At 36.8% G+C, this 16,732-nt stretch overlaps 1 protein-coding gene across 2 annotated transcripts in view; it reads left to right on the top strand.

Annotated features, from left to right (window-relative positions):
* Nucleotides 1–16,732, top strand: part of LOC112995746 (NADH dehydrogenase [ubiquinone] 1 alpha subcomplex assembly factor 2) — a 59,551-nt gene that overhangs the window by 22,649 nt on the left and 20,170 nt on the right. The window contains exon 2 of one of the 2 annotated variants that reach the window (XM_026120919.2): nt 14,989–15,078. The exons of the other annotated variant lie outside the window; for it this stretch is intronic. Coding sequence (XP_025976704.2) covers nt 14,989–15,078 — 90 coding nt within the window. The remainder of the gene's footprint in view (nt 1–14,988; nt 15,079–16,732) is intronic. 2 annotated transcript variants of the gene reach the window in all.

Here is a 16,732-nt window from a genome sequence, read left to right as displayed (position 1 = left end):
GGACCTCTTTGCGAGACAAATCTGAGTTTTGGCATAGAGTAGTTCTCTCACATGTTTTATACATGTGTTTGGAAATATGATCATTTTTCAGTTCATTCCAGTTCATATGAAACAGAATGCAGCGCAGGTAACTGAGATGATTTTCTGGGGGCTTGAGTGAAACAAATGCTGAAGTGACTTTACTAAGACTAATAAAACCTTTTTTTTTTTTTTTTTTTTTTTTTTTTTTTTCGTCTGGGAATTATTCTGTAGCTAACCATTTTTAGGTTTTCCCCATTCTGAGAATTAACTGGATGTTTTGGGGCTTACAAGCAGAAGGTGCCACACTGAATTCTTAGGTGAACTGAATGACACCCAGGTATTTTGGAAGACATTTTATTGACACATCCAAAAGGAAATGGCTTTCCGTGATGGACTAATAGTAAGGTCCACCTTCCACCTCCTCAACACAGGAATATTCATCTCTGGAGAGAAGAAAAGAAACACAAAGACAGCCAGTTCTTAATTATAAGATTTGTCTATATCAAACTATGATTTTTTTCATTGTGAATGATAATTTTTTATGTAGAAAGGAGATGAGAAGGAAATGTAATAAACAGACTATTTCATTTGCTTCACAATTGGAAACGTAATATTTTTACATATTTCATGTTAGTGTCTACAGAAGAGAGGAACAAATTTTCTTCTAAAGCAAAATACTTAAGTTGCTATAATATACCTGGTATGTTGTACATTTTCTTTAAGCTGCTGTGAGAAATAGCAGTTGAATGAGAAATTGTATTCTGCTTTGCTCTATTCAGAGAACAGTGAACTGTTCAGAACTGTATAAACAATTCAGTCTTAGTCATTTAATTGTACATTTTTTTCCATCAATATTTAATATAAGTGGAGATTTAGAAGAAAGAGGAACCATCTCTGTGAACTTAACTTGCTCTCCTTGAATATTTGACAATCTTGACACTACAGGAAATACTTTAGTTTTATTGCAGCTAATTTTGATTTTTATCACTGCAAAATACTGTGAAATTAATAGTAAGTTCAAATAAATAACTGATTTGAAAAGCCTTTGGAATGTATTGAAAGCATTTATATTTTATTTTACTGCTAAAAGGAATAGAAAATGTAATTTTTCATGTAAAAAAGATTGTTTTTCATGGATTATTATTTAACCCTTTCTGTAGTAGGGAGAGCTAATGAGGGGAAAAATGACTTGTCTCAAGCTGGTAGACACTATATCTAGGCTAGCTCTATTTTAGTGCAGCTCAAATTCTAACATGAGAAAATTGCAGAAATTTACAATTCAAAGTGTGTTTCATCAGGGAGAAATCCACAGATTGTTTTGACACTCAGTTAGAAATTCAGCATGAAGATGGACGTCTCATGAAATTTGCAGCTGCTGATTGAATTTATATTTCCATAAAGGCCATCAACAGTAGCAGCCTGCAGGGGAAGTGGGGGGGGAAATGACAAAAATTGTGAGGCTAGCATTTTTCCTCAGCCTTAAAGTAGCAAATTACTTGTAATAAGGTCTTACACTGACCAGGATTAAAGAGAAATATAGGCAGCCAGAAGGGAATGATTTCTCAGTTTAATTGATTTGAACTAAAAATGTCTGAATTTGATATTTAAATATATGTTTAGTCATCTGTACAGTATGTAAAATGCAGCTACAAGTCAAAAGTGTCCTTAAACTGAAAAATAAGACTCTTACTGGTAATTACAGAAGGTTTATCATACAGGTAATTTGGTTGTATAATAACTTCCCAGGGTAGAAAATGAGTGTTATAGAAATGTGCGAAAATAGGTTGTCTTTATTAAGGGGTGAAAATCTCATCTCATCTTCTCTCTCCTGCATGTGCTTCCTCCCTCTCATTCATACACACACAGAGATATATGAGAGTCTGTATAAGTTCTGAATTTATTTTTGAGTATCGACTCTCAGTAAGTTTATCATTTAAAAAGTAGACATACATTCACAAAAACAAGTTCACGCTGTCGAAACAATTGGTAAGAAATGCCACTGAGATGAGGTATAACGTAATTGAACAGGTTTATCCTTCATTTAGAATGTTTTATGTATTTGCGTTACATTTCCATAAAAGAAAGTGGGGGGGTAGGGGACTGTTACGTATTTTTTGAAATTTCTTTTCTTTTTTGGTAGAAACAGTGTCATTTTTATCATCCTTGGGAGAATGCAACTCCCTGATCGTCCATGTTTCAGGATACCTGTGTGTCTTAAGGCTGCTGGAGAGTTAAAGGTTGAGGCATTTTCCTTCCTCTCAGTGCATGGGAGTTTATGCACAGAACTCCACCTACATTGCAAGGCAGCTACACCCATGAAGTTGTATTCAGATGCCTTTTCCTTATCGCTAATGGTCTGCATCTGTGCCGTCCTATGTTGTAGTTCTGTCATGTCTTGCAAGTTAAGCAAGGCCAGCAAAAATATTGTTGAGGTGAGTAGGCACCTAAATGTTCCAGAAAATAAGGGGGTTTTCTGTGGCTGGCATAATTTCTTTTAGTACCTTTTATTATATTAGCTATTTTAAGGTATCTCCAAACTGTATTTAGTCTTTACATCTTGCATGCCAAATCTCCCTAAAACATACTGAAAACAGTACTTTTTACTTGCTGTCCTAAATGGTTGTGTGTTTTCACTTGTTTCATTGCAGAGTTGTGCTTCAGTATGAGGAGACAAATCGTGTATCTTGATATCAATGCAGGTTTTTAGAACAAGGGAGATGCTTAAGAATGAAAGAGCTTGTGTGACATCTTAATATAAAAACATGAAGATTATGCATCTTAGCTGGAATTTGAATAAATGTTAGAATTCTGATGAAGTTAATCCAATAACTTTGAAGTAATGGGAATCTCTATGAAAAACCTCATTTCTGAGAGTTCGTTTCAGAGATTAAATTGGTTAAGCATAGTAAAGTAACTGTACTTTTGTCTTCTAAAAATTAAAATAGAGTTGAGGTGTCTACAAGTCTTTGAAGTACCTGGTGAAATTATTTGACTCTAGAGTTTATAAAAATCACAACTTGTTCTTATAGTGATCATAAACTCTGTATATCAAACACTTAGCTTCTGGCTATCAGACGCTATGCAAGTCCAAAAAACTTAGCTGTCCCAAGGCAATCTTTCATCTTTTCTATTCAGTCATCGACATAAAGGCTTTCACGTAGAAACTTTTATATGTAGTTATTGGCCACAAGAGCTGCAATTAGTGCTTCAACTTCTAATAGCAGCACAATACTCTAAAATCAACAGGCCTACAACTGAGTGTTTAAACACTTGATTGTTATTTACATACTGTGAAAACGCATAGACCTCAATATTTGCTGGTTAGAGCTTTCTAACTGTTCAGTTAAGCCAGAACTGTGGAAGTAGAAAGCAGGATAAATTGCTAAGTGGAGTGCGCATATTGCTTTTTGTGTGTGTTTTTGTTTTTCTAACTTCCAAAGTGACAACAGAAACTCAGATTTGAGGAGAAGAATCTATTTGCAGGAATGACTCGGTACAAAAAAGCTTTGACTCGCAGATAGTGCTTAGTCCTGCTTCCACTCTGTCTTTTTCCTGTTCTTAGGAGCTTGGAAAGCAGCTGCTGTACCCTGGCTATGTAAAGGTTTTGTGTTCCCTCTCCCTCCCTCTCCCTCCCTCTCCCTCCCTCTCCCTCCCTCTCCCTCCCTCTCCCTCCCTCTCCCTCCCTCTCCCTCCCTCTCCCTCCCTCTCCCTCCCTCTCCCTCCCTCTCCCTCCCTCTCCCTCCCTCTCCCTCCCTCTCCCTCCCTCTCCCTCCCTCTCCCTCCCTCTCCCTCCCTCTCCCTCCCTCTCCCTCCCTCTCCCCCACCTACACTATTCTGAGCAAACCAAAAGCAGCTAAGATGTGATTCTTGCAGAATCAGCATTGTTGGAAAACAGTTTTAAATAACTGTCTAGCTTAAAGAAACAAACTTTTCAGGTACGGGTTTAAAAGTAACCTAACAATGTAAAGTATGAATTAAATCAGACAAAAACTGTCAGCTCTTGAAAGAGAAATGATTTTGCTTTATTAATCACAATCTACTAACTTATTGTACTTTTTGGTAAGTATTATTTAATTTCAGTAAGCAAGTAGCAGTTACTTTGGAAATACCTTTTTTTTTAATTATTACTATTTTATTTTTAGAGTGCTGATGAAGTAAAGATTTGATTTCTGTATATAAAAGATGATATTTTGCAAACTGCTGGCTTTAAATGTTAAGAGCTATAAGGTAGTGTGCTAAACTGAACAACAGCAATTATGCTCCTATAAACATTAATATAAGCATTCTTTTAATCACTTTATGTTACTAATTATACTTTCAATCTATTTTTGAGACTTCAAAGATATGTGAAAAAGCAGACCAGAAGTCTACTGTAAGTATAAACAAACTTGAAATCAAAGCAAAATACAATGTCTGAACAACCTCCCCCCCAAGAACAAAAACTCAGGAAAACTTACTGAACTCATATGTAAACTGTTAAACTAATGAGTTGAAAATGCCTTTAGAAAGTTGTTTCTAAACTAGCGTGCACCCTTGTTTAGATATCTCATTTTAAGCATCTCTTTTTCAGTCCTCATATGTCTTAAGCTTAAATTAGGATACAAGAATAAGGTGGATTTTTTTTTTTGGCTTGTTAATGGTCCACCCAGCTTCTTCTAGGGAATCCTGAGGGTCAAATGCTATAGAATAATTAGTATAAATTAGAAAGGATGGGACATATCCTCCATTTATTAGAGCCGAGATACCGATTTTGAATTTGAGATGAATACCTGTATCATAGTATTACAGATATGGAATTGTCTTTAAGCTCTTTTCAGCAATATTTTTTTCTTGTAGTCAAAGTAAGGCATTATTTATGTATGGGATGAGGTAGTCAAGTTCTGAGTTAGTTTATCTGAGTAAATATTTATGCTTATAAGATGGAAATAGCTGGTGATAATACTTTTTTTTGAACTCACTGCTGCAATATGTATTTGCTGTATAACAGTATTTTGAAGGAGAATTTTTAACTTGTAAGTTTTTGTGATGGTGTTTTGAGCTGTCAGTTCAATGTACTTTCTTAGTTCTGGCAATGTTTGTTTTATGCTCTTCTCTGTTTCTTACAATACTGTTTATTGTTTTGTCTCGAATGTGATTCTTTAGAACTGGTTTGTCTCCCATAACATGCTCATAGGCAAGCTCAGAAAGTGCAGGATAGATGAGCAGACAGTGAAGTGGATTGAGAACTGGCAGAAAGGCAGAGCTCAGAGGGGTGTGCTCAGTGGCGCAAAGTCTAGTTGGAGGAGGCCTGTAGAGAGTGATGTAACCCGTGGTGAATACTGAGTCCAGTATTGTTCAGCTTATTCATCAGTGCACCCGCAGCAAGTTTGCAGAAGATACAAAACTGAGAGAGGTGGCTGATACCCCAGAGGGCTGTGCTGCCACTCAGAGGGACCTCGACAGGCTGGAGAGGTGGGCAGAGAGGAACCTCATGAAGGTCAACAAAGGCAAGTGCAGGGTCCTGCACCTAGGGAGGAACAGCCTCATGCACCAGGACAGGTTGGGAGCTGACAAGCAGCTCTGTGGAGAAGGACCTGGGAGTCCTGGTGGACAACAAGTTGACCATGAGCCAGCAAGGTGCCCTTGTAGCCAATAAAGCCAATGGTATCCTGGGTTGCATTAAGAAGAGTGTTGCCAGCAGGTCGAGGTTAGTGATCGTCCCCCTCTACTCAGCCCTGGTGAGGCCGCATATGGAGGACTGTGCCCAGTTCTGGGCTCCCCAGTACAGGAGAGACATGGAGCTACTGAAGCAAGTCCAGCGAAGGGCTGCTAGGATGATTAAGGGACTGGAGCATCTCTCATATGAGGAAAGGCTGAGAGAGCCTGGACAGGGTCCTGGGCTACATGTCCTAGGTGATGCTGCTTGAGCAGGGGGGTTCGCGCTAGATGATCTTTAAAGGTCCATTCCAATTTTAACCATTCTGTGATTCTGTGAAAGCTTAGTCCAAGCAGAAGGTCTATCTTTTGAATTAAAAAAAAAAATGTTATTTTGTATACAATATGAACAAAACATCTAGATTCAAAATTCAGTGAGAATGTTGTAAGACCCAATTGTCAATCCAGTGGTCACACTCTCAGGCTGCAAAGCCCCTGCATGCACACGTGTCTTCTGTAGAATAACATCATCTGTCCTGTCAGTGTCTATGCCTTTGTAACCCTTCAGGCTGCTTTATCTGAGAGTTTAAGGTGAAAGGCAGGGACTATTGCTGTCTTACCTGCTTGCCTTGATCCTGAGAGATTGTCTCATCTTGCCAAAAAAAAAAAAAAAACCCACCACTTTGTCATACAATTTATTTTATAAAAGTACAAAACTTCCTGTTAGACTCACGTGCATGATGAAATGGAAAATATTCTCTGTCTGGTCAACCCCATCAGACTCTACTGTTACCTACTTTTATTCAGTCTTTGTTAGGTATTTTATTCCCTTTAAGATGTACAGTGTGTCTCCTAACTGCAGTCAATCATGCTTAGCGTCTCTGCAAACAGTTTGCTTGTTCCAGGGTCATGCTACACTCACATCTCCTGTACTACTAAAATTACTTCCACATCTTCCAAGAAAGAGCTCTTTCTCCTTCCTAAGATTGCTCTCCGGCTTTGTCTTGTCTAGGGGGCTGTCCTTCTGAATGCATATTAAACTGTTCACTTTATCATCCTTCCTTTGAAAATGGTATTTTGGTGGCCATTGCCCCAGCTAGAGCAGTCAGTGAAATGCAAGATAAACTGTCAGGGTCCCACAGGTAGCGTTCTGTAGGGACCACATCATGTTACTTTAGGTTAGCTGATCTTCCTGTTCTTCAGAAGTTGTGCTCTTGTGGTGACTGTGGCTGAAATACGTTAACCTTTTCCACCTATGCACTGCAATTAAAAGCAAATGCAATAAAACAGCAATATTAATATTTTTCATCCATCAAATACTATACACAGTATTAGCTATAATTGTATTCAGACCTTGTATATGACTGAATCTTCTTTGCAAATCTCAAAGCTGTAATCCTTTTGTAAAATTTATTAAAACCTCCAAAAAACCAGAAATAGCATTAGCTTCTTCAGAGTGTATGTGTGCTGCTAGCTATAATAATTGACTTTGTTCTGAAAAATGGAAATACTAAATGGGAGTTTGTAAATGATTTATAATTGAAATATAATTAATCATCCAAACCAGACTGTAACACTGCTGTGTTGGGTCATATTGCTTAATTGATGTTCTCCACAGCTGTAACTTTCTTTTCATTTCATTTACAATTCACACTCTTGCTGTCATTTGCCCATTTCTCTTCCTTGCATGACTGCCTTTTTGTTTATCTTCCTGCATTATGTTTTTATTTATAGAGTACAAGTTATTGTACACTTTCTATCTACTTGCTAAATTCCCTTTATACATGCTAAATCCCCATTTTAAGCCATTTTTCATACATTTACAGAAAATATTCAGTACTTCAGTCCCAGATTTATTCACATTTTGACAGTAATTGGTAGAAAACTGTTTCTTGAATCCGACAGACCAAAACAAACCAGAAAAACAGTTGGGAGAAAGCTTCCACATGCCAAAGCACTGAGGATCCATCAGCTATTCAAGGAAGTGGCATTTGTACTAGTTCTATTTACGCTTTTGTTGCAAAAAGAATGTAATGTTTTGTATTTCTAGTAAGCTGCTTATAGATTCATTTACACAAAGTGGTTCCTGTGTAAAGGTGTAGTATCTGTTGGGCTTAGTGCTGTTTCGATGAGGTAGAATGCACAAGGGTTTTCAAAGAGCGAGAAACAGGCTAGATTTCAGTAAATCTTACTGCAGTCCTAAGCGAGTTAGGGGACTAGAATGACAAGCAGAAATTTAGTAGATAGTTTTTAGATCTCATTGTTCACTGAAGGAACTTGCTCCTTAGACAAACTACAATAAAAGATATTTTTACTTTAGTTAACCCCTTCCATCTGAGGTAAAGCAGGCTTTCAAAAAAACTAAAGTTTGTGTGAACCTATATAAAAGCCATGGGCTCTGGTCCCTAGTGCAGTTACAGGTTCATTTTTTTTATTAAATTTCTTTCCTAAAAAGCCAGATCTAACAAAGAATGGCCTTATCCATATGTTTGTGACATAGGTAAATACAAATTGACCACTAGCCAGCTTGTAACTGTAGCTTTCTGATTTTATTATAATAAACCATTTAGCACTGGAGAGAAAAACGCAATTTTGGTATCCCTTCTGACTAGTCTGCATGTGCTACAATGAAAAAAAACAAAAAAACAAAAACCCCAAAAGCTTAAACTAAAATAGGAAATTGTGTGCAGAGAAAAGTGAGAAATCAACCTTACTTCTGAAATGAGTATGTTTAAATTCATTTGGTTTTTACATATAGAAAACATGAATCAGCGCAGTTCAAGCAGAGGACAGTTTTCAAATACTTACCATATAATGGATAAGATCTTGAAAAGAACTGCAAAGTAGATTTATTCCCTAGAAAGCTTTTGGGTTGAAATCCCAAGAGTACTTTCAGTATGTTATATATTACTTCCCATTGCTTTTACTGTAAATAATGCCGCTAAAAACATAATGTGTATGTGGGGGTAACTATTAGCGGAGTATCTGGAATAAAAATTTTTGAAAGTGTAGTTTTGCCTTAAAATTACCTAAACTGAGGATTTACACTTGAAACCATTGAAGCTATTTATCTTGCTCTGCCTGCACATTGGTTTATCAGGCAGGGAATTTTGAAGCAATCTTTCTGCAACAGACCTGAGCCAGGTTCAGAGCCTGGCCAGGCTTATGGTCATCCATATCAACAGAACAGACTATCTAGATTTGATAGGCTCTGTTCAGCATACTTAGTAATTTTTCTGAAGAAACGCATAATGCATTATATCATCTAGTAACCTGAAAAGAGGAAATTATGTGTTTTTGTGCTTCTTAAAAGGTCAAATGAACTACTTGGTTCTTTTTAAATTACACCCCACCACCCCCCAAAACCCTTGGGACCTAGTCTATCACTGATTGATTGGCTGAGCATTTCCCCCCCCCCCCCGCCATAGACCAAACTAAAAAGTGGTGTTTTCAGTTAATGATTTGCTCAAATAGATTATGCTCTAGACTTTTGATGTAAGTGCCTCAACACAGTTAAAACCAGAAAGGTTACTCTCTCCTGTGGACTTCCCAGACCCGTAAGTCTGCTCTTATCTGTGTTAAACTATTTAGACTATAGTTCGTTTTAAGGTATGTTGACCAGAGGCTGCAGTATAATGTAGAATATTTGTGCTAGTTTCACCTGCCTGATCAGGTATCTGGAAGTCTGACAAGCTCCTCAGCTGGAGAAATTAGCAAAGTGCTCGATTTGCTGCGAATAGACTGTTTCCAGTAGGTAGATGAACTTGCTTAAAACTAGCTTGGCTACCTTTAGCATATACTAGAACATGAGCCTAATCTTAATCTTTTTGTACCATGTAAAATGCATTGTTAGCGGTATACAAATAATATTTAATGAAGTATATTAGAAAAAATTGTTACCCAAGTGAATTGAAGTTGGCAAACTGCTTCCACTCTATTGGACGTTAGTTGTAAATGCTATAGAGACTCATAGCTAGGTAATAGTGGTGGTTCTGTTACAGAGACCCTGGGATAGTTGGAACTACAGAAAGTTAATGCAGTTAATATAAAGTAGATACTAAGTTGGCACAGCTGTGACCACAGCATTGTCAGCTGGCATTCCTTTTGAGAAGGGAGAAGAGGTTTGTACTGCATGTGAGAGGGTTTTTTTTTTCCCCCCCTTTGACAGTGTATGTTCCCAAACATGGAAACACTCATCCATAGGACCTTCACATTCATCTGCATAGGACTTTCAAAAGATATCTGAAAAAAACCACATCTTCCTTTGGAGAAAAAGAATAATTAGTACTTGCAAACAACTCTGTAAAGCCAAATGTAGTGTTGCTAAGATGTAAACATAAAAAGCAAAATCAGAGCATCTGTGGTTTGACTCTGACTGTCACATACTTGCAGCTTCTTCTGACTTGCTCATTCAGCACTTGCCAAAGTTTAATATTGCTTGATCCTGCACCAGTGTAAAACTGGAAATCATTGATCCTGCTTCTCTTGAGGTTAATGGAAACCAGAATCATAGAACAAAGTAGCCTGTGGCCTTCCTTGCTACTCTTAAAAGCTGAAATTAGTTTCTAATATGATTTTATAAAGCATAAAGGCTTTTACCTGACTTCAAGTCTATGAATTGTTAGAAGAAAATATAACTGCTTGTGTAAGTGATAGATGTTGGGTGCAAATGTTCAACTTTTTCTATTTTATTTGAGACCATAATATTTATTTATTTATTTATTTATTTTACTGGCATGAACTATTGAAAGTACTTAATTCGTCACTCTTGGCAAAAATTAAGTTTATAGAAATCTGAGCTTTCTAAAAATAAAATTAGAATTCTTCAGGAGAACTATTTATTTTAAAAGGTTGATTTCCTAAGGTGAAGATTATTATTGTAGAAATACTGAAAATACACTGAACTCTGATTCCATTATGATATATGCTATGTTAGTGTAAACAATGAGTTTACTACTTCTTGTTTTAAATTGATCTGATTCCTGTTCTACTTGTAAGGAGGAATTGTTAATTCATTGCAGTTCTGCAAAATTAATACATAGCTGTGCATAATCCACCAGCAGAAAGCTTTCAAGAACAGTTTTGAAAACACAGTAAACTAGTTTCATGATTATTCCTTTATGATTATTTTCTTTATTTGTAGGACAGAGAACATGGTAAGGAAGTTCAGCTGGTTCCCTTTATTGAATATACCTCTTAGTAGTTGAGTGCATCATCTTCTTCCTCTAGCAGTGAGTGTACTATTAATGTCCGTTGTACCACGAAGTTAACATGTTCTCCTTTATGGAAAGGAGAAGTGGGCAATATCTTATAACCTTAATTACATATCTTTTAACTGCAGTGGCCCAATGATTTACATTTACATTACACACACACATGCTTACACACACTTTTCTTAATGCTAAGAGTATGTACTTCAGGATCAGATTTGAAAACATATGCTATCCTGAGAACTTAGTAAGATGTTTCTATAGCAAAAAGATCAATGAATGACTTGATTACAGCCTGCAAGTACCTACCTGAAACATACCTTTGATAATAAAGGGTTCTTCATTCTGGGAGCCAAAGACACCATGTCCAATGGCTCAAAGTTAAGTTTAGATAAAATCCAAATTGGAAAAAAGTGCAGACTTCTAACAGTAAAGGTAATCATTTTTCTGAAAGCGATGCTGTGGTTCATGCATCAGAATTATTTTACTTAAATCCTGTGATATGTGTTTTAAAAGATCAGACTCCATTGCATTTCTGTCTGTATAACCAGTGGAAAGTGTAGAGCTGTAATCATCAGACAGTGGAATTTGGACCTCATGGAGACAGGGATGTAAGCTTGCACAAATTAAAGTTCACTTAAAAATGGGTTATTTTTCCCTTGTTTCACAAAAGAACTTTTTTTCAAAAAGGAGAGAGCTGTGTGTCTTGCTTTGAAGGTGGTGGGTCACTCCTGCGGCCTGTACAGGAGTAATCTAGTTTCTTTTTCCCTTCAGAGGAGTAATTCATCTTGTTTCCTGGGAAGAATTACGTATAGTTCAGTTGCTTTTCTAACTTAAGTACTGTTCCATATTGAGCAAAAACTGCAAAGTTGGTTGAGCTGTTACTAGACAATACGTAAGAAAGGTAGATGAGTTCTGTGAACTAAAGATCCTGCTGAAAAAAATTCTAGAAACCTTTTTCTTTCTACTATGTAAAGTTGATGTTGTATTATTGATGATAAAATAATGTACTGTTAATGAATGAAGTACAGTACCATCCCTTCAAAGTACGTAGCACTCAGTCAATAGGTATGCTTTAAAATTATTTGCTTGTGTTTCATTGCAAAGTTTACAGCAATGTTATGTAACTATGAAAATCAGTGTTTGTCTTAAATTAATAATGACTGCATATTCTGTCTGTGAGTTGTTTTGATTTGTTTTCCATAAGTAATCAATAAAGTATGTCTTCCCTGACCGCTTATCATCCAGATAGTGCAAATCGGCAAGCCAAAAGAGAGCTCCGGTCTTGAGCCCTCGTGAGTGTTTGAGAGCCATTTGATCTGAATGGGAGTTGTGAATTCTTGATATAATATGGTAGCTTCATGCATGTGCATGTATGAGTGTGTGATCCCGTTTCCATCTGACTGCAAAACATGCTGCTATTTCACAGCCAGAAGGGATTCTTGCTCAGTTCACGTATCAAAAACTTCCAGTTTGCTGTTGATGGTCCAGTTTCTCCTCTTGCTGATAGTGCATATTGTAGTTTGTCATAGTTGCACACATTAAAAGTACCTGTTTAGAGATTGCCAGAGGAGTCGTCTTAGGCTTCATAGTTGATCCACAAACCTGTAGAAATCTAGAAAATAATCCATTAAGTCATTTGCTACCCGTCACATTCCATTTAGCATTTCCCTTGCCGGCCTCAGCTACCCCTTTTCTCTTGCTGGCAGACTGCCTAATTTTTGTTAAACACTTTTTCTTTTTTCAGGCTTCACCCAAGTCATCACATTGACTTATAGACAGCCAGGGACAGAAAGGCTTAGGGAAAATATGTACAGTAGGAAAGTATGTAAAAATGAAAATGTGTAAATACAGTATCACTGACTGAAAGATCTATACAGTACTTAAATTTCTTGGCTATTTTCCCTAGCTATAACTCCTGCAAAGTTGCAAATCTTGGCTACTTCAGTGTTTTGTGTAAGTTATGTTGGATGTGAGCATTCTATACATCTGTTAAATCCTTTCTGAAATAATCTGTGTTTTGTTTTATGAGTTATTGGCTGTTATTCTTTGGATATGTTATGTCCCAACTTGATTCTTTTATGCTCCTAAGATCTGGTGAATGAAAATGAGGTTAATTTTAAAGTTCAAACTGTAAATTGTGGTTCTTAAATTGCTATTTGTAATTGCTTTGTATGTATACACTTGTAAGTGAAGTCCTTGAGCTGCAATAGCAAAGACACTGGTGTTTATTTGAAAACATGGGAGTAAATTAATCAATATAAAGCAAAACACTATCTCTAGTATGAAAAAATACCTCTGTAAACTGTAAAAGTTTCAGATTAAATCTAAAGAGGGCTCTGTGTGATCTTGAATAGAAAAATCTATGTAAATTATTTGTTAGCAGGGTTGTGCCAGAAGAAACCTAGGGGGCGAGGCAAATCGGCGGTTGAAGTTAGTGTCATATCCACATCACAAATGCAGAGAGACTTAAAAGCCACCGGCACTACCATGTGATAGTTCTTTTCTCTGGGAAATAATTTTCTGAGTTTGGCTCTAAAATCTCATTTGGCTATGGAATATAGGGATAATTTTCTTTGTATGTGTTTTCTATAAAAGCTTGTAGCAAAATGCACAACAGTGTATTTAGTTAAAAATGTCTTAGTTAAGAACATATTTTATCTGGGGAATGCATAAAACTATAGTATCAATCACACGGAGTGATAACAAGTAAAAAAAATATATTCCTTATTTGCTTACATCAGTTTACTCAAACTGCTTTTCTACCTGCTCAGGACTAAAATTATGGACAGGTTTTAAAAATGTGCTGAGCTAACGGTAAAATGTAGTGACTTTCCAAGAATGAAGAAGTGTGTTAATTCTCAGAATTATATGGGCTCAGGCCTAATTAGATTTTCAGCTTTTCTGGAAATCTTACGTATGGAAAAAAAGTAATTCTGTATTTTTGGTTTTTGTCTTTATTTTTTCCAGAAAAATAAAATTTTGAGAAATGGACGTATCCACAGTATTGTTGAAATAAATTATTTAAAACAAGTGTATTAAGTATAATATATTCAGTATATTGGAATTGTATACATGTATACCTATAAAACAAATATAAATCATTTATCTTTCAATACTGACAAATACACCTGCTCTTAGAGATGGAAGTATGCTACACTATAAAGTATTTTCTTTGCCTAATGGCTTATCTCTGAAACAGACAGTAACAATGTTAGATTTAGAAAAATCAGCAAAAAATATCAGCAAAATTGATGCTTTGCTTAAAAAGAAATATTACAAATATAAAGGTCATTTCTAAAGAAGGTACTTAGAAAATGAATAGCAATTTCTATGCAAGTTCATTATTAAATACTTAACAAAGCAGAATAAGAACCTTATCAGTCAGTTCATCTGTTAACCAGAGAAGTTTGAGTTGTAGCTTCTGACTGCTATCTGTTTTGAAATAAAGTAGCTTTTGTAAGTGAAGGCTGCAGGGGTAAATATTTAAAATATTTTTTAAAAATCTGAAATACATGCCATTTACTCTTCTGCTCAATAGCATGATATCTGACAGCACATCTGCTCTGCTGTGTGTTGCTGTGGGTGGGGTCTAAATTCAGATTCTTAACACTGGCTCCACTTTTCATATATTGTGTGTTCCCTGTCAGATAGACCTCTAATCATGTTCATCCCACTTTTTAAACACAAAATATTTAACTCGCATAGATGTGAGAAAAGACTGGCATGCACAGAGTAGTCGCCACTGATTTGAGGTGATATGGTCTGACCCCTGGGCAAAGCTCACCAGTGAAATTTTGGTGGCAGGTTTCTGACTCTAGAACAGTTTCGGGTTTCTGATCCCTCGCCAACAAGGGCATGGGGGATATCTGAATGAAGGAGAAAACAGCTGATGGAAAACTGAATGACACCTCTTCAGAGAAACATTCTCAAAGGGAGGGATAAGTAGGGCTGAAATGCATTTGTCATTAATAATTGAAATCAACTGTAGAACGCGCAAACTTTAAGAAAAGCTACTAAAACAGATAGCATTTCTAATTGTGGTATCTGGATCATAATCATTTTCTCAAAAATGTGTGTGTATATATATATAATCTGTTGTTTTTGTTTGTTTTTGTTATAGGGCAGACTATTCCAGAGAGAAGATTTGTAGAGGCAGTAAATCAGCAAGCATATCAATATGAGACAGGTGACTTTCCAACAGAATGGGAAGGTAAATCTTGGAGATTTTGTTTTTATTTCAAGATAACATTGCTGTTAAACATTGAATCTGAATTCAGTGCAATGCCTGACTATATGAAAAGGTTGTCTGTTGTCTTTCATTTTCAGTAATGGAGACTTTGTTTAACAGCCTCGTTATTACGAATTCTTAAAGTAACCTCTTACAAACAGGATAAGTTATGTTTAGGAAATCAGTACTTAATAAAAATGTAAATGAAGCCTGCATCACCATGACTTTCTCCTATTAAATGTGAAAATATTTGTGCCTGAGGAGAATCTGATAGAATAACCAAAATTAAATGTGTTAAACTTCTTAATTATGCCTTCACTGCGGTGTTAATTTGTAGGCCAGTTGAATTACTGGTGGCACAGTGACTGTGTTTGTGGGGTGGCTGGGTTTTTTTTGTTTGTTTTTTGTTTGTTTTTTGATGGTGGTAGTTTCCTGTGCTCTTCGCTGCACCAGGGTGTAGGGAGCTGGAGAACCTGTTAATAATTAACCATTTTTTCTGATACTCTTGCTGAAAACTTTGCCTGGAAAATTGGGGCATAGTAAGAAATACAGGGAAGCTAGTGAAATTCCTGAACAGGACAGACTGTGGTAACTGAGCAGCCCTAGAAGAAAGAGAGAAAGAGAGGAAATGTATGCTGGTCCTGAGGCTGTAGGAGCTTGAGCAAGCATGGGGTTAGGTATGGTTTAAAATCTAGGGCTCTATAGGATAGGCAAGAAAGCCCTGAAATAGTAGACATAGTTATCCCATCATTCATTGTGTGTTTTGGGGAGAATAATATCCAGACATCTTCCAGAAAGTGCTAGGTTTAAAACAAACAAAAGGAGATCTTTTTTAAATGGTGTGTGGTTAAACTGTAGAATTCCTTGGCATTGACTGTTCTGCGCTCTAAAAGTTTGCATGAGTTCAACAAGTGGTTAAACCAATTTGCGGAAGAAAAATCCATCTCCCATACAGACATCACTTTTGATTTAATTTATCCATGAAATGCAAATTGATGGAGACTGCTGTGCACTTTGAGAAAATATTACAGTATACTTGCTTTATCTCCCTCCTCTTTCCTTGGCACCTGCTCTTGGCCCCTGAAGGAGAGGATACTGAGCTGAGATAGAACTTTGGTCCCAGTGTGTCCCTTCCTGGAGCCAGGAGAGAAATGTCAGATGTTCCCATCTTGCATTTTGTCAGTGTACACTCCACCAATTCCCACAAATTTTTTGTGATCAGCCAAGGCTGGAATTAACAGCTAAAAGCTTCTGAGAGCTGTTTCAGCCCAACTAGCAGCATTTGCCATCTGTGGAGAAAATACAGTATCAACAACTTGAGTCTTTTACTGTCACAGCACCCACAGCTGGCTGGCAAGTCTTAATCTAGTTGCTCCTTGTTCTGTATCAGTCCGAGATAGCCATCTTCTGAAAGAGAGCATTAGCTCGGAGGGCTTGTGCCTTCCTGAATGGTCTGGTGCTTGAATGAGACAGCTACCTCATCCAGCTCTCTGAACATTACTTCCTCATCCAAAAGTTCTCCAGCCGCTGCCAGTCATCTTAGGTCTGTGCAACAGGCACGCAATCATTCTGCACCACAAGCACTGAGAAGCACATGTAAAGCCTCAAGTAACTCTGCTCTGCCTGTGAATGAGTT

Source organism: Dromaius novaehollandiae, chromosome W, assembly GCF_036370855.1.
Source record: "Dromaius novaehollandiae isolate bDroNov1 chromosome W, bDroNov1.hap1, whole genome shotgun sequence".
In the NCBI taxonomy this organism is placed as follows: domain Eukaryota; kingdom Metazoa; phylum Chordata; class Aves; order Casuariiformes; family Dromaiidae; genus Dromaius; species Dromaius novaehollandiae.
Note: the sequence above shows the minus strand (reverse complement) of the source record. Positions and strands in the feature narration are given on the sequence as shown.